Source organism: Patella vulgata, chromosome 6 (genome assembly GCF_932274485.2).
Source record: "Patella vulgata chromosome 6, xgPatVulg1.2, whole genome shotgun sequence".
Classification (NCBI taxonomy): Eukaryota; Metazoa; Mollusca; class Gastropoda; family Patellidae; genus Patella; species Patella vulgata.
Window position 1 is genome coordinate 62,142,751 of NC_065884.2, and position 19,462 is coordinate 62,162,212.

Here is a 19,462-nt window from a genome sequence, read left to right on the forward strand (position 1 = left end):
GGGTCTTTAGCAGTGGGGGGAAACCAGAGGACCCAGAGAAAACCCACGAGGTTTGACAAGCGACCCTACTCCTTGTCAAGCGGGAAATCGAAACCACGCCACATTACTCGATGGCAGAACTTATGATGCAACGCACGCACAGCAACCATTCGGCAACCCAACCCCTAGGTTTAATTTCAAGTAATTGGTTCGGTTCAATTGTAAGCAATTGATTCGATTCAATTTCAAGTAATCGAATCGGTTCGATTTCAAGTAATCGAATCGGTTCGATTTCAGGTAATTGATTCGGTTCAATTTCAGGTAATTGATTCGGTTCAATTTCAAGTAATCGATTTGGTTCGATTTCAAGTAATTGATTCGGTTCAATTTAAGTAATTGGTTCGGTTTAATTTCAAGTAACCGATTCGGTTCAGTTTAAAGTAATTAATTCGGTTCAGTTTCAAGTAATCGATTCGGTTCCATTTCAAGTAATTGATTCGGTTCAATTTCAAGTAACTGATTCGGTTCAATTTCAACTAAGTAACGAGGTTCTGTTTCTGTTATTGTGAATAATTGATTAACTTTTACTTTTCTAATGATATAAAATTGCATTATATTTTGTTCAGGTGTGTTGACGACACCTGGAGGTATGGAATCATTAGCTTTTATATCTACGGACCCCAAAAGTCCCGAGTATCCTGATTTAGAAATACATGCAATAAATTGGCTGTTTAACGAAGATACGATACGGGACGTGGTTGGTGTTGACCCTAAGGTAAGAATGAATTGCGTAATCTGTATAAAACAGAAAGTTGTTTTGATTGTCAGTTTGTTTGCGGGTGTGTTGGCTAGAGGAAACCCAACGGTGGAACTTATTAATACTACAGGTAACTGTTACCTGTAGTGTTACAGAGTATCCGTTTAGTAAATATAGTATTTATTGACATCGGGTAAAGTGAAATTAAACGGTGTTTAACGTCCAAATGTTTTGCTTCGACTGGGCTATAAGGGACATTTTATCACTCGTATATCGAATTCCAACTGCCAAGGGATCTGTTACGTGCACGGCAATGCGTACACGGGACCTGGGTTTTTCGTCCCACCCGAACCAGTCAAGGTATTGTTGTAATGAAATTACAAACCGAGTTTCGTCACTTTCTTTTTCAGTATGCCAAGTATTATTCGGGTGTAAACGATATGAACGGTTTTACTTTGTATTATACTTTATTAAGACCAAAAAGTTATGGTAAACTTCGTCTAAACAGTACAGATTCCATGCAATATCCGATCATTGATCCAAGATATTTAGAAAACAAGGAAGATGTGGAGGGCTTGCTACGAGGTTTGTCAATATTAGCTCTAAAAATATTGTTTGTAAGTCATTTAGTGATAGGAGAACGTTAAAATAACAAAAACACAGCTTTGTGGATAACAAAATCACTAGCAACTACTTTAATAATTACCACGATTTGAATTTTAAAGTCTATGGGCGCCATCTGTGTGTGTTTTGGTGGGGGGGGGGGCATTTTTACATATGTCAGTACATGCGTTCATTTTTACTTATATCATTACAGCTGTTCGTTTTTCACAGAAACTGACTGAAACCAAGACTTTCAAATCTCAGGGAACGGAATTTTTCCATAAACCATTTTCACCGTGTTTAGAAAAATCTGAATTTGATAGTGATGAATATTGGCGATGTTATATAAGGTATTTTACCCTGGTTATCTATCATCCTACTGGAACTTGTAAAATGGGACGTACAGAAGATCCAACCACGGTAGTGGATCCGCAGCTAAGGTAAGTACATTACTATAGTATGCTCTGAGATAGCACTTGCGGTCCAACAAGTAATGTGATGGACAGACAAGCACGTAAAAGGAACCACAACAGTTGAAATTCGATGAAAGAAAAATGATCACTATCCGGGTACAATTTCCTTCATCATGCAGAAACGTAAGACGTTAAACCCCATTTTATTAGTCCATGCTAACTCGTCACTGACTGGACACCAAATAATTCTTCCTTGTTCAACCCACATTTTAAAATGACCCGATGTGTATTTATTTTAATTAGTATTTTATTTATTACAGAGTGAAAGGAATCCATGGACTGCGAGTAGCTGATGCTTCTATCATGCCATCCATAGTATCTGGCAACACTAACGCACCGTGTATAATGATTGGTGAAAAAGCCGCGGATATGATTCTGGGTATAAAACCACCAACCCCTCTATCGGATATGTAGCTGTATATACCATAACAGAGTCTTCAATCGTTATACGTATCTTTGTGTTCAAACTTTATAAGTATTAAACCGTTATAATTATCAGAATGTTAAACCATTATAACAGAGACTTCAATCGTTATACGTATCTTTGTATTTAACCGTTATATATGTACGTATCTGTGTGTTCGACCGTTATAATTATCCGAGTTTTAAACCGTTATAACTATCAGGGTGTTAATCCGTTATAACTATCAGAGTGTCAAACTGTGTTACACCACTATAATTATCAGAGAGAAACCGTTATCATGGTGTTTAACCGTTAGGACTATCTGAGTATTTTGTCTTTATAATTATAAATTCGTGTCAATTAGTGTTAAACCGTATAACTGTAGTTTTAAATCGTTATAACTGTCAGAATATTAACCCGTTATAACTGTCAGAGTTTTAAACCGTTACAACTATCAAAGTGTTAACTCGTTTTAATTATCAGTGTGTTAAGATTGTCAGGGTGTTAAACCGTTAGGACTATCAGAGCCGTGTCAAACTGTTTTAACTATCCAAATGTGAACCTGGTATAACTATCAGGGTGTTAAACGGTTAAAATTATCAAACTATTCAAACTATTATAACAAACTATTTAATCGGTTATAACTATCAGAGCAAATTATTTAATAGGTTATAAATCTAAATTGTTAAACGGTTTACTATCATAGAGAACTGTATAAATGGTTATAACTATTATAGTAAACTGTTTAAATGGTCATAGCTATCATAGTAAACTGTTTAAATGGTTATAACTATCATAGTAAACTGTTTAAATGGTTATAACTATCATAGTAAACTGTTTAAATGGTTATAACTATCATAGTAAACTGTTTAAATGGTTATAGCTATCACAGTAAACTGTTAAACGGTTAACTGTTTAAATGGTTATAGCTATCGTAGTAACTGTTAACCAACTGAAGGTGTCTCCTCATCTTTATTAATCTTTTCTAAACCCATTCAATCGTTAGATCTAATTTCAGTCGGTTTTCCACGTGGTTTCGACTTGAGATCTTTCCCATTTAATGGAGATTTTAACGAATGGATTGTCATTGTATAAAATGACATGCATTTTCAAAGACTTTAGTTTGATCATCGTTAGTCATTGGAAGTCTAATAGATTTAAATAGATTAAGGAATCAAGTCTGTGGATTCAAAGATTTAATACAGATCTATATTTCGTTTCGTTTTTTTGTTTGTTTTTTTGTTTGTTTTTTTGTTTTGTACTTTCGATGGCCTACACTACATGAAAATCTGACTCGTTATAGTAGAGGGTCGTGTCAGGGGTCGTACGAGCAGTTATGGACCCTGTGACATCAGACATTGATTAATCAACCAGCATCGCACGCCAAGAACTCGCCATGACAGACCATTTCATTGTCTAATCCCTCACTTCAACCGGGACCTCGGTAATATAACAATTCATCCAGATCCTAGTGAAATAAAGACAAGTAAAACTCAAATGGCGTTCAGAGATGTTGGTTAATATATAGATATGCGTACTACATGATTCATACTTTTATGTTGATCTAAAGTGTTAGTGGATGAACAAGCTCTATACCATTAATATTTAGTTTGTTTACCAGATTTACTTTCAGTATTAGTTAATTGTATCGACAATAATATATAATCGCCTTGATGTTTGAATAGAAATTATGGTGTGTGCAAATAAAGTTGATATTTACAATGTTAGTCTTCCTTTTACATCGATCGACACGATCAATTATATCTTTAATGTCCACTCGACATAAAGTAGGTCATTTCGGGACTAATATATGGTTCAATCTTATTTCAATTATTCGCTTGTGCGTAGGGGTCTTTAGCAGTGGGAGAAAGCCGGAGGACCCGGAGGACCCGGAGAAAACCCAAGGGTTAGACAGGCGACCCTACTGTTTGTCACGTACAACTGAGGAATCAAACCGCATTATACATTATAACAGAGTATATGCCTGTCTTATTACAACAGATTATGGACCTGGTCACATATCAACAGATTATAGTTCTAGTCATAGAGCATAGTTCTAATCACATTACAACAGAGCCTGAGAAAACCCACGAGGTCGGACAGGCGACCCCACTCCTTGTCACGTACAACTGGGGAATCGAAACCCCGCCAGTTGACTCAATGACAGACCGTATGATACAGAGCGCGTGCTAACCATTCGGCCATCCAACCCCCCACATTATAACAGAGTATAGGCCTTGTCATATTACAACAGAGTACATGTATATCAAAATTGAGTTTAACATCCTACTGTTCTGCTCTGAACTTGGCTAATGAAGACAGGCATAAGCCATACAGTGTGCTATGAGGGAAATTTTGCATGAATAGTGGCACTACGGCCTCCTCTTATATCAAATTCCAACTGTCGAGGGATCTTTTACGTGACACCAATGTGTACACGGGACCCCTGTTTTTCCCTCATAATTTTGCCCGGGCAGCGGCGCTACGGCCTACTCTTATATCGAATTCCAACTGCCAAGGGATCTTTTACGTGCACGCCAATATGTACACAGGACCTCGGTTTTCAGAAATGAAATGAAATGAAATGGGGTTTAACGTCCTACTGTTCTGCTCCTAAACTGGGCTAATGAAGAGGGGCATACGCCATACAGTGTGCTATGAGGGAAATTTTGCCCCGGCAGCGGCGCTACGGCCTACTCTTATATGCCTTGTAACATTACAACAGGGCTTGTCTCATTACCAAACCTTGATCACCATATTGGTCGGCAATTCTCCTTCCACCACTGGGAAAGCTAATATAACTTTGTAGATTGACATAGCCGAGGTTCATGAGACACAAATACTCGTTACCACGTCTTCAGGTGTATTTATCATGGTTGCACGACAGAAACGTAATTCAAAGTTTACACCATTCATTTACACGTCACCTTTTATTGGTTGTGTAGTATGTTGCGTAATGTCTTGATAAACTGAAATAATTTTGATTTAACGTGAAATATACAATCGCCAAGGTGATGTGTGTAAAAGTAAATATATTCATTTTCTTGGTGAGAGTGACATTGTCCCTTTAAGTTTTATATGTACAGAGAGAGAGAGAGAGAGAGAGTGAGAGAGAGAGAGAGACTAAAATAAATTTGATGAGACGTGAAATATACAATTTTGGTGAGAGGCGCATTGCCCCTTTAAGTTTTATATTTACATAGCGACACACAGAAAGAGAGGGAGAGAGAGAGAGAGAGAGAGGGGGGGGGGGGAGGGGGGAACCAGAGGACCTTGATAAAACCTTCGAGGTTTTTTCTTTTTTATTTCTTTGAGTCATACGACTCATCAGATAGACACATACAATATAAATACATAAATATTTTACACAATAAGTAAACAAATCAGGTTATGTACAAAATTTTACATATGTATAGTATGGGGAGCAGGCGACTTGAGAAATTTTAATGTGCAACATTCAATAAATTATTCCTTCTTTTATTACAGTAATATAAAAATAATGCAAGATTATTTAATTCTTTAATATAATGAACACTTAGCAGTTGAGTCAATTTATGAACACTAAGATTTCGAATATAATAATTCTTTATATATTTTTTACGAAGATCGGAGAATACAGGACAAATTACAATATGGTGGTATTCAATATCATTTGATTTACAAAGGTTGCAGACTCTGGCTTGACGGGGTGTATTTTTAAAACGGCCAGATTCGATGTGTAAACAATGTGCAGATAGTCTTATTCTAGAGATATATGTGATATAATTACAATTTAAAGGTTTCGAAAGATAATATTGAAGTTCGAAGGTAGATATGAGATGCTGATATAACATACCTTTAGGAGATGTACATATAGATTCATAGCATTGTTATTTAAACACATCAAATATTCTATTTTTAAAAATAATATAATCCAATTTAGTTAAGTTTTGATAATTATCCCACATATAACCCAATCCCAAAGAACATAATTCTTTTTTAAGATTTAAAATCCATCGATCTGAGTTGTTAATTATATCAAATAAACAACACTTTAAAACAACATTATTGGTAGAACATAATTTTATAAAATATTTGAAAATTCGAAGTTTTCGTGTTATTGATAAAGGATATCTCCCTAGCTCATGATACACCATGGAACTGTTTGTAGTTTGCCGAACTCTTAAGATCCGTTTACAAAAATATAAATGGATTTTTTCTATATCTTGTCCTTTGTGGAACCCCCAGATTTCAGAACCATAGCATAAAATGCTATTTACATACGTATCAAATACAGATAATTCGGTTTTAACATTAAAATAATTTTCATCACAAACTTTGAAGACAGAAAATGATGCTTTCCTACCCTGATCAGACAGATGTTTTTGTGTTTTTAAAAATTTACCATTATAGTGTAATAAAAGGCCTAGATAATTGAATTCATTTACAATTTCGAGATTAAAATTAAGATATCGCCAAACCTGATTCGTGGTTATCTTACCCCCGCTTCTGAAGACAACTTTCGTTTTGGCAGTGTTTACCGTTAAATTCCATTTGTTTGCATATGTATGCAAGGAGTCTAATAAAGTTTGTAAACCAATAGCTGTTTCAGAGATAAGGACTTTGTCATCAGCATACATTAAAGAAAATAAATTTAGCCACATTAATGGAATTGATGGACAATTTGAATCTTTAAAGTGTGTTTCAACATCATTAATATAAATAGAGAATAGAAGCGGTGATAAAATTTCACCTTGAAAAAGACCAGTTGCACATTCAAAAATATCAGATACATCATTATTTAGTTTTACACAACATTTAACTTTATCATAGAGAGATCGAATAACAGTTAGTATTTTACCATCAATACCATTTTTTATTAATTTATACCATAAGTTGCACCTGTTGACCAGGTCAAAAGCTTTTGTGTAATCGACGAAGCAACAGTACAGTTTTTTCTTGTCTCTGAGGTAACGATTTATGAGAGATTGTAATACAAATATGGCATCAGTAGTCGACAGATTCTTGCGGAATCCAAATTGTGTCGGGGTAATACATTCATCTTGTTTGTCAAATTCTAAAAGCCTATTATTAAGTACAGAAGTGAACAGTTTACCAAGACAACTCACTATGGTTATGCCTCTATAATTATTTGGGTCATCCTTAATACCTTTCTTAAAAATTGGAGTGATTCTGCCAATACACCAATTAGATGGAAAACACCCAGAGTTTAAAATATTGTTAAATAATTCAGTTAAACAAGGAACAAGATTAAAACTAAAATGTATAAAATATTCATTAAGCATATTATCAGTACTACAGGCTTGATTATATTTTAGATTTTTAATCGCAATCATAATTTCATTACCAGTAATTGGTCCATCAAGAGACTCATTAATATTAATATTAGCGTTGTCATGGTCAAACAAAATATCTTTAACAGAAGTATTATCGACATCGTTAACTACAGGAAAAGAGGCGAGATTCTTAAAATGCGTATAAAATGCGTTTAATTCTATATTATGACCAATCTTCGATTTATTCCTCTTAAATAATTTATGAAAACACTTTGGATTGTGTTTTCGCATATGATGTAGCATGTTACCCTGTTGTGATTTATACAAATATTTAAGTTTTAATTCAAATTTCTTATATGTAGATTTCTTAATAGATAAATTTTTTCGATTTACTGGAGATTTATTTAGGTTAAATGTATGTAGAGCTAATTTGTACTCGCTATATTTATGTTTACAGAGTTCGTTAAACCATGGCTTGTCTAGTTTGATTTTCTTTTTTAGTTCTGAAGATTTCACACGTATTATATTCGGGTGAGGATATATCAGGTCAATTAAAAGAGAAGAAAAGTTATCGACACTGGAATCAATAGAGGATTGGTCAAGCTTAACAACTTTACATGAATTAAGAAGCTCACTTTGAGAAGTGTTCAGAGCCTGCTTGAAAATGTCAATATCACAGTCCGACCATTTTCGGATACACCTTACAGAGTTTTCGTTAGGAGTGTCAACTGGTGTTGAATAAATATGGGCACTAGTTCTACTGGTAATTAACTCAAAACTCAGTGGAGCGTGATCCGAAAACTCGTTAAAACAACCAGTCACAAGAGATTTTATTATATCAAACTATTCATTACAAATTAACATATAGTCAATAAGACTAGAACCCCTTGAATTACTAAATGTAAAGTTGCCTTGAATATCATCTTTAAATCTACCATTTACAATTCTAAGACCTGTATCTTTACATAATGTTAACATATGCCTTCCAAACTGATTTATGGTACTATCCATATTATTTCGAACACTTAGTATCTTATTTGAGTCTGGGATATAATCTACAATATCAGCTAAAATTTGTTCTATGCTGTGGCTTAATTTGTCATGTTCAATAAAGTCACTTAAAGTGCCTGTCCTGCTGTTAAAATCACCTGTAACCACAACCAAGTTACTATCTATCATATGCTTACTAAGTGACTGTTCAAGGGCTTCAAATAAATTGACGTCATTATGTTGATAGAAGACACTATTGTATGGGGGGATATAACATGCAAATATTACCAAATTAGTGTTACGGGGGGTCCATTCTCTAGTTGTAAAAAAAAACACACCAAGGGTTCGATTCAACGGTTTATTCAGATATAACAGAAACCCTGAAATACATAATAAATAAGACTAAATATATATAATAATACATTATGTTGAATTGATAAAATCTATATCTATACACAATTACAAATTGATAATAGCATCATAACTTTAGTAGTAGAAATATACATACTAGATATATGCTACATAGGCCTATCTATAAATCCATTTTACTTAATCACTTAAACACGATCTTAAATACTGCCTATATAATTAACTTCATCCTGCTAACTTGTATGACAGCTACAAGTTAAAGTATATGTATGTAATAATACCAATCTAAATAATCTAAATAACTAAACACTTAATAAGTAGCTTACCCTAGAGAGGGGTTTTGCTGGCTAGACAGACTGTCAAAGGTGAAGTACCTTTGAAGTATCTGTAATAAAATATATGAATGTGTGAATATGCAATAGATGTTTAAAAGTATATTTGAATGAAAGTGGTGAAATGTATAATATACTAACTATAAACCATTACTAAACCCAAGGAACTTTACATTTTACTAAAAATCCAATATGTCTGACACTATATGTCCAACATGACCAAGACTTTGAAAACTATGATAAAACTACATAAAACAATATAATACATACCCTACCTGGCAATCACTGGAACTATTAAATACTTTAATCTAACTTCTATATAAACTATATTAGAAATGAAATATCTAAAACTAGCTAATTAAACTATGACTATACAGAAATAAGTTGCAATATGGAGAACTGAAAATAGTCAACCTATTGCCTCAAACTCTATTACCTAAGTGTCCAAACATTCCCTGGATACCAAATCATCTGACCACAATATACTCAGGTTCAAAGGTTAAAACCAAGACAAGATACCAAAAGTGAGAAAAAACTCACTCTAACTTAAGATAGTGGTGGATAGAAAGTCGATAGAAACACAGGATAGCTAAAGCTAGTGAAGTGGAACATATTATCTAACACTTAAAACTTAGTATTGGTGACTTTAAAATATTCCCCAATAAAATCACTCTCCCACATACTTCCCCCCTAATGCAAATGTTGTCCCCGACATTAACCATATTCGACATCCGATCACAATATGACCTGGCCGTCTCCAACACCAGCTAAACTAAAATACATCCGGAAACAAGGACTTGCATAAACCTGGCAACATAGTTAGTACGACCTGCAACCTATCTGGTGACAAACTCATGAGTCTGGTGGTTCAGGCCTGCTTCCACCATCTTGAACACTGGTGTCGATCTCAGCTTGTCCTTCGTTCCCATCGTGTACCTCAGTGGTGCTAGCAGGTTGCAAGTAGGTTGCATCCTCCACTAAGTACACCTGATCCTCATCTTCTTCACTACTGGATGACTCTTCCGGTTCTGGTATTACCTTTGGTTGTCTAGTTCTTGGTCGTGGTACTGGTCTTGTTCTAGTGTTGACATCTGGTGAAATTTCCGGTAACGTACTGATGGGTAAAAGATGGTTCCTGTGTAATGTCCTTTTCCGACCATTTCCACCAATCGCTTGTAGTTCGTAAACCGGTATGTCCTTGTTTGGCTGTCTCAAAATCTTACATGGCTTATCCTCCCATTTATCTGCTAGCTTGTGTCTGCCCTCTGGAAAAACTAGGCGTTTCACTAAAACACAATCCCCTGGTTCCAACACATTTATCCTGGCTCTTAGGTTGCATTTTTTCCGCTGAAGTTCCTGCGTATCCTCCCTAAAAGCTTATGCTGTAAGATATGCGTGTTCCAGCTTTTCCTTCAGAGATCCAACATACGAGTTGTAGTTTCCTTTGGCCTCTGTACTATCCACAATTCCTAGCATAACATCAACAGCTAAGGTTGGTTTCCTTCCGAACATCAATTCGTACGGTGAATATCCTGTTGATGAATGTCTTGTACAATTGTATGCGTGGATGAGTGGAGCAACGTAAGATTTCCAGTCCGACTTCTGTTCAGGATGCAAAGTTCCGAGCATATTCAGCAAAGTCCGATTGAACCGTTCACATTGTCCGTTCCCTTGTGGATGGTATGGTGTTGTTCTAGACTTTTCGATCCCAGTCAACTGGCACAATTCCTTGATGATTTTTCCCTCGAACTGCTGGCCTTGATCACTATGTAGCCGTTGAGGAATCCAATAGTGCACGATAAAGTTGTCAAATAATGCCTTGGCAGTTGTTTTAGCTGTTGTGTTCCTAACTGGCACTGCTTGGGTATATTTGGTGAAATGGTCAGTGATGACTAATATACTATCATAGCCTCCTTTCGCCTCTTCCACACACATGTAGTCCATGCAGACCAATTCCATCGGTTGACCGGTTTTGATGTTGACCAAAGGACAGGTTGATGGTAAAGCCTTCCTACGCACACACCGAGGACTCCTCTATCTGAAACGTCATTTTGGGCCAGTAGAACCTTTCTTGAGCTAAACCTATAGTTCGATCTCTTCCCTGATGTCCTAGGTCGTCATGGACTCCGACAATCGCCAAACGTCTGTAGGCTTCAGGCAAAACCAGTTGTAAAATCTCATCTCCTGCCACCATTGTGCGCCTATACAGGGTACCAGACTTAAGAACGAAGTGTTCATAATGGCGGTACAATGCAGCTTCTTCTGGTGATCCTGTTTTTGTCCTAGCTGGTCTTCCATTCAGGATGTCATTGCAGAGTTGCCGAAGTAATGGGTCTTCACCCTGTCTCCTTTCCCACTCTCCTAGGCTAACAATGGGAGTTGTTAAAGTCATCATGTTTGGTGATACTTGGTGTGACATGCTGACGGTTTGGATGTAGCCTTCATCAGTGTCGCTATTTCGGATTGCTTCCATCACATCTGGGCTCACTTCCTGGTAATCATTTTCAGTCATCCTGCTTAAAGCATCTGCATCCATATTTTTCCTTCCAGCACGATACTTTATCGAAAAGTTGTAGTTGGATAGGGCAGCAAGCCAACGGTGTCCAGTGGCGTCCAACTTTGCCGTGGTCAGGATGTAGGTGAGAGGATTATTATCCGTGAAAACTGTGAAGTTGTTGTTGAACAGATATTGGTGGAATTTATCTGTGACAGCCCATTTCAGTGCCAGATACTCAAGCTTGTGAGCTGGATAATTCTTTTCAGCTTTGGTTAGGCTCCTACTCGCATATGCAATGACTCGTTCAAATCCATCCTGCTTCTGGTAGAGTACTGCTCCTAGCCCAACTCCACTGGCATCTGTATGTAGGATGAACGGTTGAGTAAAATCTGCGTAGGCAAGTACTGGTGGCTGAACTAATGATGTTTTGAGGTTTTGGAACGCCTCTTTCTGAGCTTCTTCCCATTTCCACTCTTTCTTCTGTTTCTCCTTCACTGCTCTCCCCCTCTTCTTCACAGTTGGTCCTCCAACCAGTAGGTCATTCAAAACCTTTGCTGTCTTGGAAAAATCTTTGATGAATCTCCGATAGTAGCCCACAAAACCCAAAAACTTCCTTAGTTCATCTACGTTGGTTGGAACTGGCCAGGATTCAACCTTATCCGTCTTCTTCGGATCTGTGGTTATTCCGTCTTCAGATACAATATGGCCTAGATAGCGTACTTTTTCCTGGATGAACTCACATTTTTTTGGTGCCAGCTTGATTCCATGCTCCCTGAGTTTTGTGAATACCTGTGTCAGTCTTTCGATGTGTTCTTCATAAGTCCTACTGAAAATAATAAGATCGTCTATGAAAATAGCACATATCTTCCAATTTAGATCTCCAAGACAGTCTTGCATTAGGCGCTGGTACGTTCCAGGGGCATTAGTAAGTCCGAACGGGAGTCTCACATATTCATAAAATCCTAGTGGTCCTACTGTGAACGCTGTCTTCGGTATGTCAGAATCCTCGATGCTCACTTGATGATACCCACTCTTCATGTCAACAACCGAAAAATACTTGGACCCTGCCAGGTTGTCTAACATCTCCTCTATTCGTGGTAGAGCATAGGCGTCGCGAATGGTCTTTTTATTTAGCATCCTGTAATCAACGCACATCCTGAGCGAGTTGTCTTTTTTCCGGGCTAACACTACTGGAGATACATAAGGGCTATGGCTTCTTCTTATTATCCCTGCTTCTATTAAATCGTGAAGATGTTCCTTCACTTCCTCATACATGCCTGGTGGTATTCGACGATGAGGCTGTTTGAAAGGAATTTCGTCTGATAGCTGGATCTTATGCTTCACCAAACTAATACTCCCGATGTCTCTGTCACTGTGTGAAAATATTGGGGACCACTGGTTTAGGAAATCTTTAAACGTATGGAGTTGATCTGGATTCAACGCAGAAGTAGCGAAATCAATCTTGTCCAAGAACGTATCAGTGGTGGTTGATTCTGTAGTAGATGATGGTAAAATACTGTTCACTGTCGTCTTTCGCACTAAGTCCACTACGTGAAGTTCACCGAGGATACTATGTGGATAAATCTTCACAGGCGATAGCGACAGGTTCGACAATCGTACTACAACTTCCTTCCCTTCCTCACCTGGGTACAACTCCAAAATAGTTGGTGTTACCTCTATTTCCGCTGGAATCAGAGAATCAGGAGAATTCTGGAAAATAACTCGCTGTCGGGTACCCAGTTTTAAATCTTGAATTATGCCAGACAAACACATCGAACGATTACTGTATAGCATAACAGGAGCATCTTCGGTACATTTCACTAATCCCACCTTTCCTTCAAGTTGTTTGTCCTGTATCTGCATGCATGTAAAAGTTAAACACCATGGACTGCTAGTACTTGGTTCAATAATGGTCTCAACACGTTGGTTCCCACAAGAGCTGGAGTAGTTCTATGGAACGTAGTATCTGGAACCACTAGAAATAAACAGTCGTTGGACTTACACTTGAAACTTGGAATCTTTACAGTCACTGAAATGCATCCTAAGTACGGTAAACTATCTCCTCCTGCACTCTCAATAACAATTAACTGATCGAGGGGAGTTAACACGCAATCTTCTGACTTAAGGTGGTCGTTATAAAAAGATTCACATACAGTTGACACAGTTGATCCGGTATCCAATAAAGTAGAACATACCTTCTCATTGATGTCCATAATGGTGGTGTTACTGTGTCCAATGATCTTGTTGGGACTCGCGTCACACATGTCATCTGATTGTGCCGCACCAGTGACACTCTCTAAAAATCCCCATCCCGAAGTGTAGCTCGACATCCGATCCTAACATGACCTGGTTGTCCGCAACGGTAGCATATTACTTTACTGTCGGGATGCTGTGGTGTTCTCGGTGTTGTTTGTGGAGACTTCTTTTTCTGTGCAGCTGGTGTTGAAGAACTAATCGGTGGTGGTAACGCATAAATAGAATCTTGACGACGATCAGCCTTCATCCCTTTAACATCCTTCTGTAATGACTGAACAGATGCAGTAAGACTTGCAATTAGGGTTCTTAAATCCTCAACTTCGCTATCTGCTGGTGCTTGCATCATTTTCAGTTGAGGCTTCGAAGTTGACTTGGCCGGTGTTGTGGAGGCTATGATAGTATCGCGCTCGATTCGTCGTACTTCCTTCAAAAGATCTTCAAAATCCGTAAGACGATCGTATTTGTGTGTAGATCTATCCTTTAAATCTTGGTTCAGACCACTCCAAAACTTTGCTCGTAACTTGCTCTCAAAGGTATCCGCATCCACTTCACCCTCATCCCTAGCCCTGTCCAACAAATCTTCGATTCTACAGGCCCACTTGGACACGGACTCGTCAGTAAACTGCTTGGCTGAGTAGAACTGAGAAAGCAGACACTGTCCTTGTTCCACTGACCCAAACCTGCTTTCAAGCTTGTCCAGAAGAGTTCTTGTTGTAACCTGGTGGCCAAGACGCATCGCCACTCGAGCAGCTTCTCCCTTCAATGATTTTATCACAGCCATCTTGATGGAATCGGTGGCGTGTTGTCCATTATTCATCAAGGTCATCACCTCAAACTTCCATAAATCAAAACTGATATCTCCTTTGGCAGTTGGATCGCCTGAAAAGAATGAAATTCGTGGAGTCTGTGGAACCATATGTAAACTTGCTGATGTTTTCTTTGGTGTTGGAGGAATATCACTAACTGATGCACCTACTCGTTCTTGATGTTGAACAGGTTCTTCCTCCTTAACCTTCCCCGTTGATTTTAGGTACCCATACATCCAATCAATCAGCTGTTCCGGTGTATCAGCCTTTGGTTTAGCACCCACGCTCGCCAATGCATCCAACAAACTAGCCTTTTCTTCTTCTGACATGGTAACATCGGCATTACCCTCATCTACTCCAGCCATCTTTGTTGATTAACACAAAAATAACGCGAACACAAAGACGCTATACACAGTAAAATATCGCGAAATACAACGGGTTAAGCACTGTAAACGATCGCGAAATACAACACACTAAACACAGTGAAACATAGCGAAATACTATAGAATGTCGCAAAATACAGATAAATGTCGCGAATAAACAACACCAAACTCGAGAAAATATCGCGAAATACAATAAAACATATATCGCGAATAACACCAAACACACTATAAATCGCGAAATACTAAGAAATCCCGCGAAACACTATTGAACACAATTCACTGATCTTCAAAAACGCGGAAAACAAATACTGGATTTTCACAAGTTGATAAACGATCAAGTCAAACAAAATACAAATTAAACCAAACTTTGAAACAAACTTTCAAAGTAATAAACTGCAAAACTACAAATAAGTTTTACAAAATACACATCAACTCAAACCGAAGTATAATGTAGAACAAATCCACACTATCAATGAAACCCACTAAATAAAATTAAATAAATAAGTGCAGGTTGGTTAGTTAGTGGTTAAGTGCTGTGAATTAAGGAGAAATAAAAAGGGAAACAGAGTATGAAATGAAATATGACGAAATATAAACTGAGTATAGATCACGTACCGCCAAATACAAATGAAAATAAACTATAAAACAATCAAACTTCAAACTTCAAAATACAAACACAACTTATCGACAATATATGAAATCGAATATGGACTAAGTCAAATGTAACAACACCATTGACTTTCCAAAATCAAAACCACAATATCAATACACTTCAAAGTCAAATTATTCAAATCTGAAAATAAGCGAAACCTGAAACTTCAACTTCACAAATCCCCAATTCTGAAAAGTCACAAAGTCTAAATTGACAAAATCAGAATCTGGATAAACACCTAAATCCCAAACGCAAAACCAACATATCTAATTCTGAAAATGAAAATTGAATGTAATGAATATATATTGTGTAATGCACCTGAAAATATCTTTAAGTATAATTTACGAATGTTATAATGTTAATGTACTATGTTTTTGCTTTGATTTATGTAATGTAAAACTTTGTTTTTACTCACAAAAAATTGTAAATGTAAACAAGAAGATGTATGTAGGTTAACAGGAAGTAACTATTTGGGTCAACAGGAAATAACTATTTATGTAAACAGGAAGTAGCAATAACCTTATACAAATATGGCCGACAGGAAACACAAATTGTAAACATACAAAATGGATGAAGTTTCTTTACTCCAAAATTTAAATGCACTATTTATGAAAATTTAGGGACTAATGCTGTAAATAATAGGGCTAGGACAAAATATTTACGCCTATTGAAAAGAACTACTCTTAATTTCAAGTACCTTCTACTAATAAGTACTGAGAATTACTTAAGTTTCAATAAATAACCACTTATATGTATATAATACCAATTAAAGGGAGATAATCTATGAAATAATTTTAAATTATAGGCCTAACAATATTATTACACATATCAAAACAGAAATAAATCTTAATTAAATAATCTTAATTATGTAATTATTAAGTAATAAATTAATTAACAGACCTTATGGAAAATCCTTATAAATCCAAATGAAACACAAATCACCAAAATATACTAAATAAAGTTAATGTCACTGCACTGGTATACTGCTATTACTGTTGATCGCGCACGCGTGTGAGCTCACTGAATTTTATCTTCTATAGTAGTCTATACTCTTCAAAATCACCATTAAACTGATAACCATTATACCATTAATCTTTATACCATTATACCATCAAAATTTAACGGGCTCCAAATGTTACGGGGGGGTCCATTCTCTAGTTGTAAAAAAAAACCACACCAAGGATTCGATTCAACGGTTTATTCAGATATAACAGAAACCCTGAAATACATAATAAATAAGACTAAATATATATAATAATACATATGTTGAATTGATAAAATCTATATCTATACACAATTACAAATTAATAATAGCATCATAACTTTAGTAGTAGAAATATACATACTAGATACATGCTACATAGGCCTATCCATAAATCCATTTTACTTAATCACTTAAACAAGATCTTAAATACGGCCTATATAATTAACTTCATCCTGCTAACTTGTATGACAGCTACAAGTTAAAGTATATGTATGTAATAATACCAATCTAAATAATCTAAATAACTAAACACTTAATAAGTAGCTTACCCCAGAGAGGGGTTTTGCTGGCTAGACAGACTGTCAAAGGTGAAGTACCTTTGAAGTATCTGTAATAAAATATATGAATGTGTGAATATGCAATAGATGTTTAAAAGTATATTTGAATGAAAGTGGTGAAATGTATAATATACTAACTATAAACCATTACTAAACCCAAGGAACTTTACATTTTACTAAAAATCCAATATGTCTGACACTATATGTCCAACATGACCAAGACTTTGAAAACTATGATAAAACTACATAAAACAATATAATACATACCCTACCTGGCAATCACTGGAACTATTGAATACTTTAATCTAACTTCTATATAAACTATATTAGAAATGAAATATCTAAAACTAGCTAATTAAACTATGACTATACAGAAATAAGTTGCAATATGGAGAACTGAAAATAGTCAACCTATTGCCTCAAACTCTATTACCTAAGTGTCCAAACATTCCCTGGATACCAAATCACCTGACCACAATATACTCAGGTTCAAAGGTTAAAACCAAGACAAGATACCAAAAGTGAGAAGAAACTCACTCTAACTTAAGGTAGTGGATAGAAAGTCGATAGAAACACAGGATAGCTAAAGCTAGTGAAGTGGAACATATTATCTAACATTTAAAACTTAGTATTGGTGACTTTAAAATATTCCCCAATAAATTCACTCTCCCACATTAGTATAAGTTAAAATGTTTAAATGGACATTTAGAACAATTATACAATCATTAATTGATTCATCTATTTTACATATATTGGATATTTCGTTACGTACACAGATAACAATACCCCCACCTTTACTTGTCTGCCTAGGAAAACTATATACATGATAGCCATCTAGTTTTACATCGTCATCACCCTGGATCCAACACCCATACAGGAGTATAATATCATATTTACAAATACAACTTACAAAATCGTCACTTTTCAATTTTTTACACAAACCTTTATTAACATTCCAAGATATTACACACAGTCCACTCTCCGAAATGTCCTACGCGTAGAGTCTTTCTTGGGGTGATTCGTCGTTGGAACTGGAACTAAAGTGTGCATGCCGTTTTGCAGGGGGTCTCCTTCCTTCCCATGGTCTACTGTAGTACATGGGTCTGTCTCCGAAAGTTTTGGGTGGATCCACTCCACTATGAGTTCCAGCATTATATGGTTCGTTGTTAACAAAAAGTTTGTCTCTAACTAACCTGGTTCGATGTCCTTTAAGTTTAAGTTGTTTTATGATTGGATACAACTTTCTGCGTTCGCTTTCGATGACTTCTGGATACTGTTCGTTGATTCCGTATGTAGAACCTTTCAACTTATATGCTCGACTTTTAACAAACTGTAGATCGTTGTTACATAGGAATCGAGCACCGACAGGTCTATGTCTACCATGTAGATGTCTCCCAAAACGATGAACGTTGCCAAGTTCGACATGGTGATCTATTTTGAGTTCTCTGTTGATAAATTCTTGGAGCTTAAATTCGGTTTGATGACTGTCCTCGTCTCTATCTTCTCTCAAACCATTAAAAATCAGGTTGTATTTCATTGACCGACATTGTAAATCAATTAGTGTGTCTCTTATTGAATCATGATCGGTTCTCATAGAGTTTAAATCACCGTTGACTGTTCGAAACGTGTTGTCGATATCACTCACCCTCTCACACAAGCCTGCTATTTTTGTTCTATTTTCCTCAAGGCTTTGTTGTAACTTCCTATTAGAATCTGCCATAATGTGTATACAAGTGTCCTGTTCAACTTGTTTCATTTTTAAAATGTTCATGTCGGATTCCAACTTGTTCACTTTAGATGATATATTTGAGAGGATGGTATACACTTCATCTAATTTGTTCAGTTTGTCATCAATGATATTAAGATGTTTTTCTGTGTTTCCAAATCTGCTATCTAGTCCAGTTATTACGTCCACAAGACGATTCAATGTAGTGTTATCCTCTTGTATCACTCCTGCAGCTATTTCCAAAATCGAATTTCGACGATCGGCCATTATATAAAGAAACTAAATCTAATTAATTTATGTACTGGTCACTGGAGCGTGGAGAGCACCTTCACTACACATCCTCTCACTCTCATGGACAGACGACCCTACTCCATGTTGCATCAAACAACTTGGTCTCCCGCCTCGGTTGTGAATATGA

General features: G+C 36.4%; 2 protein-coding genes across 6 annotated transcripts in view; one reads left to right on the forward strand and one right to left on the reverse strand.

The window, feature by feature from the left end:
- The window catches only part of LOC126824451 (L-sorbose 1-dehydrogenase), a 39,764-nt gene that overhangs the window by 5,898 nt on the left and 14,404 nt on the right, over positions 1–19,462 (forward strand). For 3 of the 4 annotated variants that reach the window (XM_056101886.1, XM_056101888.1, XM_056101887.1), the window contains exons 9-12: positions 606–754; positions 1,147–1,321; positions 1,554–1,779; positions 2,073–3,937. In XM_056101886.1, the coding sequence (XP_055957861.1) occupies positions 606–754; positions 1,147–1,321; positions 1,554–1,779; positions 2,073–2,226 (704 nt within the window). In that variant the 3' untranslated portion in view covers positions 2,227–3,937. Of the gene's footprint in view, positions 1–605; positions 755–1,146; positions 1,322–1,553; positions 1,780–2,072; positions 3,938–19,462 lie in introns of those variants that run through there. The other variant, XM_056101889.1, reaches the window with a different exon arrangement.
- Positions 8,826–19,386, reverse strand: LOC126825643 (retrovirus-related Pol polyprotein from transposon opus). Of its 2 annotated transcripts, XM_050555387.2 has the most exons (4): positions 17,310–19,386; positions 16,677–16,995; positions 9,177–9,235; positions 8,826–8,861 (listed from the first exon to the last, which is right to left on the reverse strand). In XM_050555387.2, the coding sequence occupies exon 1, from the start codon at positions 19,309–19,311 to the stop codon at positions 18,310–18,312; it is 1,002 nt and encodes a 333-aa protein (XP_050411344.1). In that variant the 5' UTR covers positions 19,312–19,386; the 3' UTR covers positions 8,826–8,861; positions 9,177–9,235; positions 16,677–16,995; positions 17,310–18,309. The 2 variants fall into 2 exon arrangements, with proteins under 2 accessions (XP_050411344.1, XP_055957860.1); XM_056101885.1 differs by lacking the exons at positions 16,677–16,995; positions 17,310–19,386 and having other exon boundaries at positions 9,177–13,628.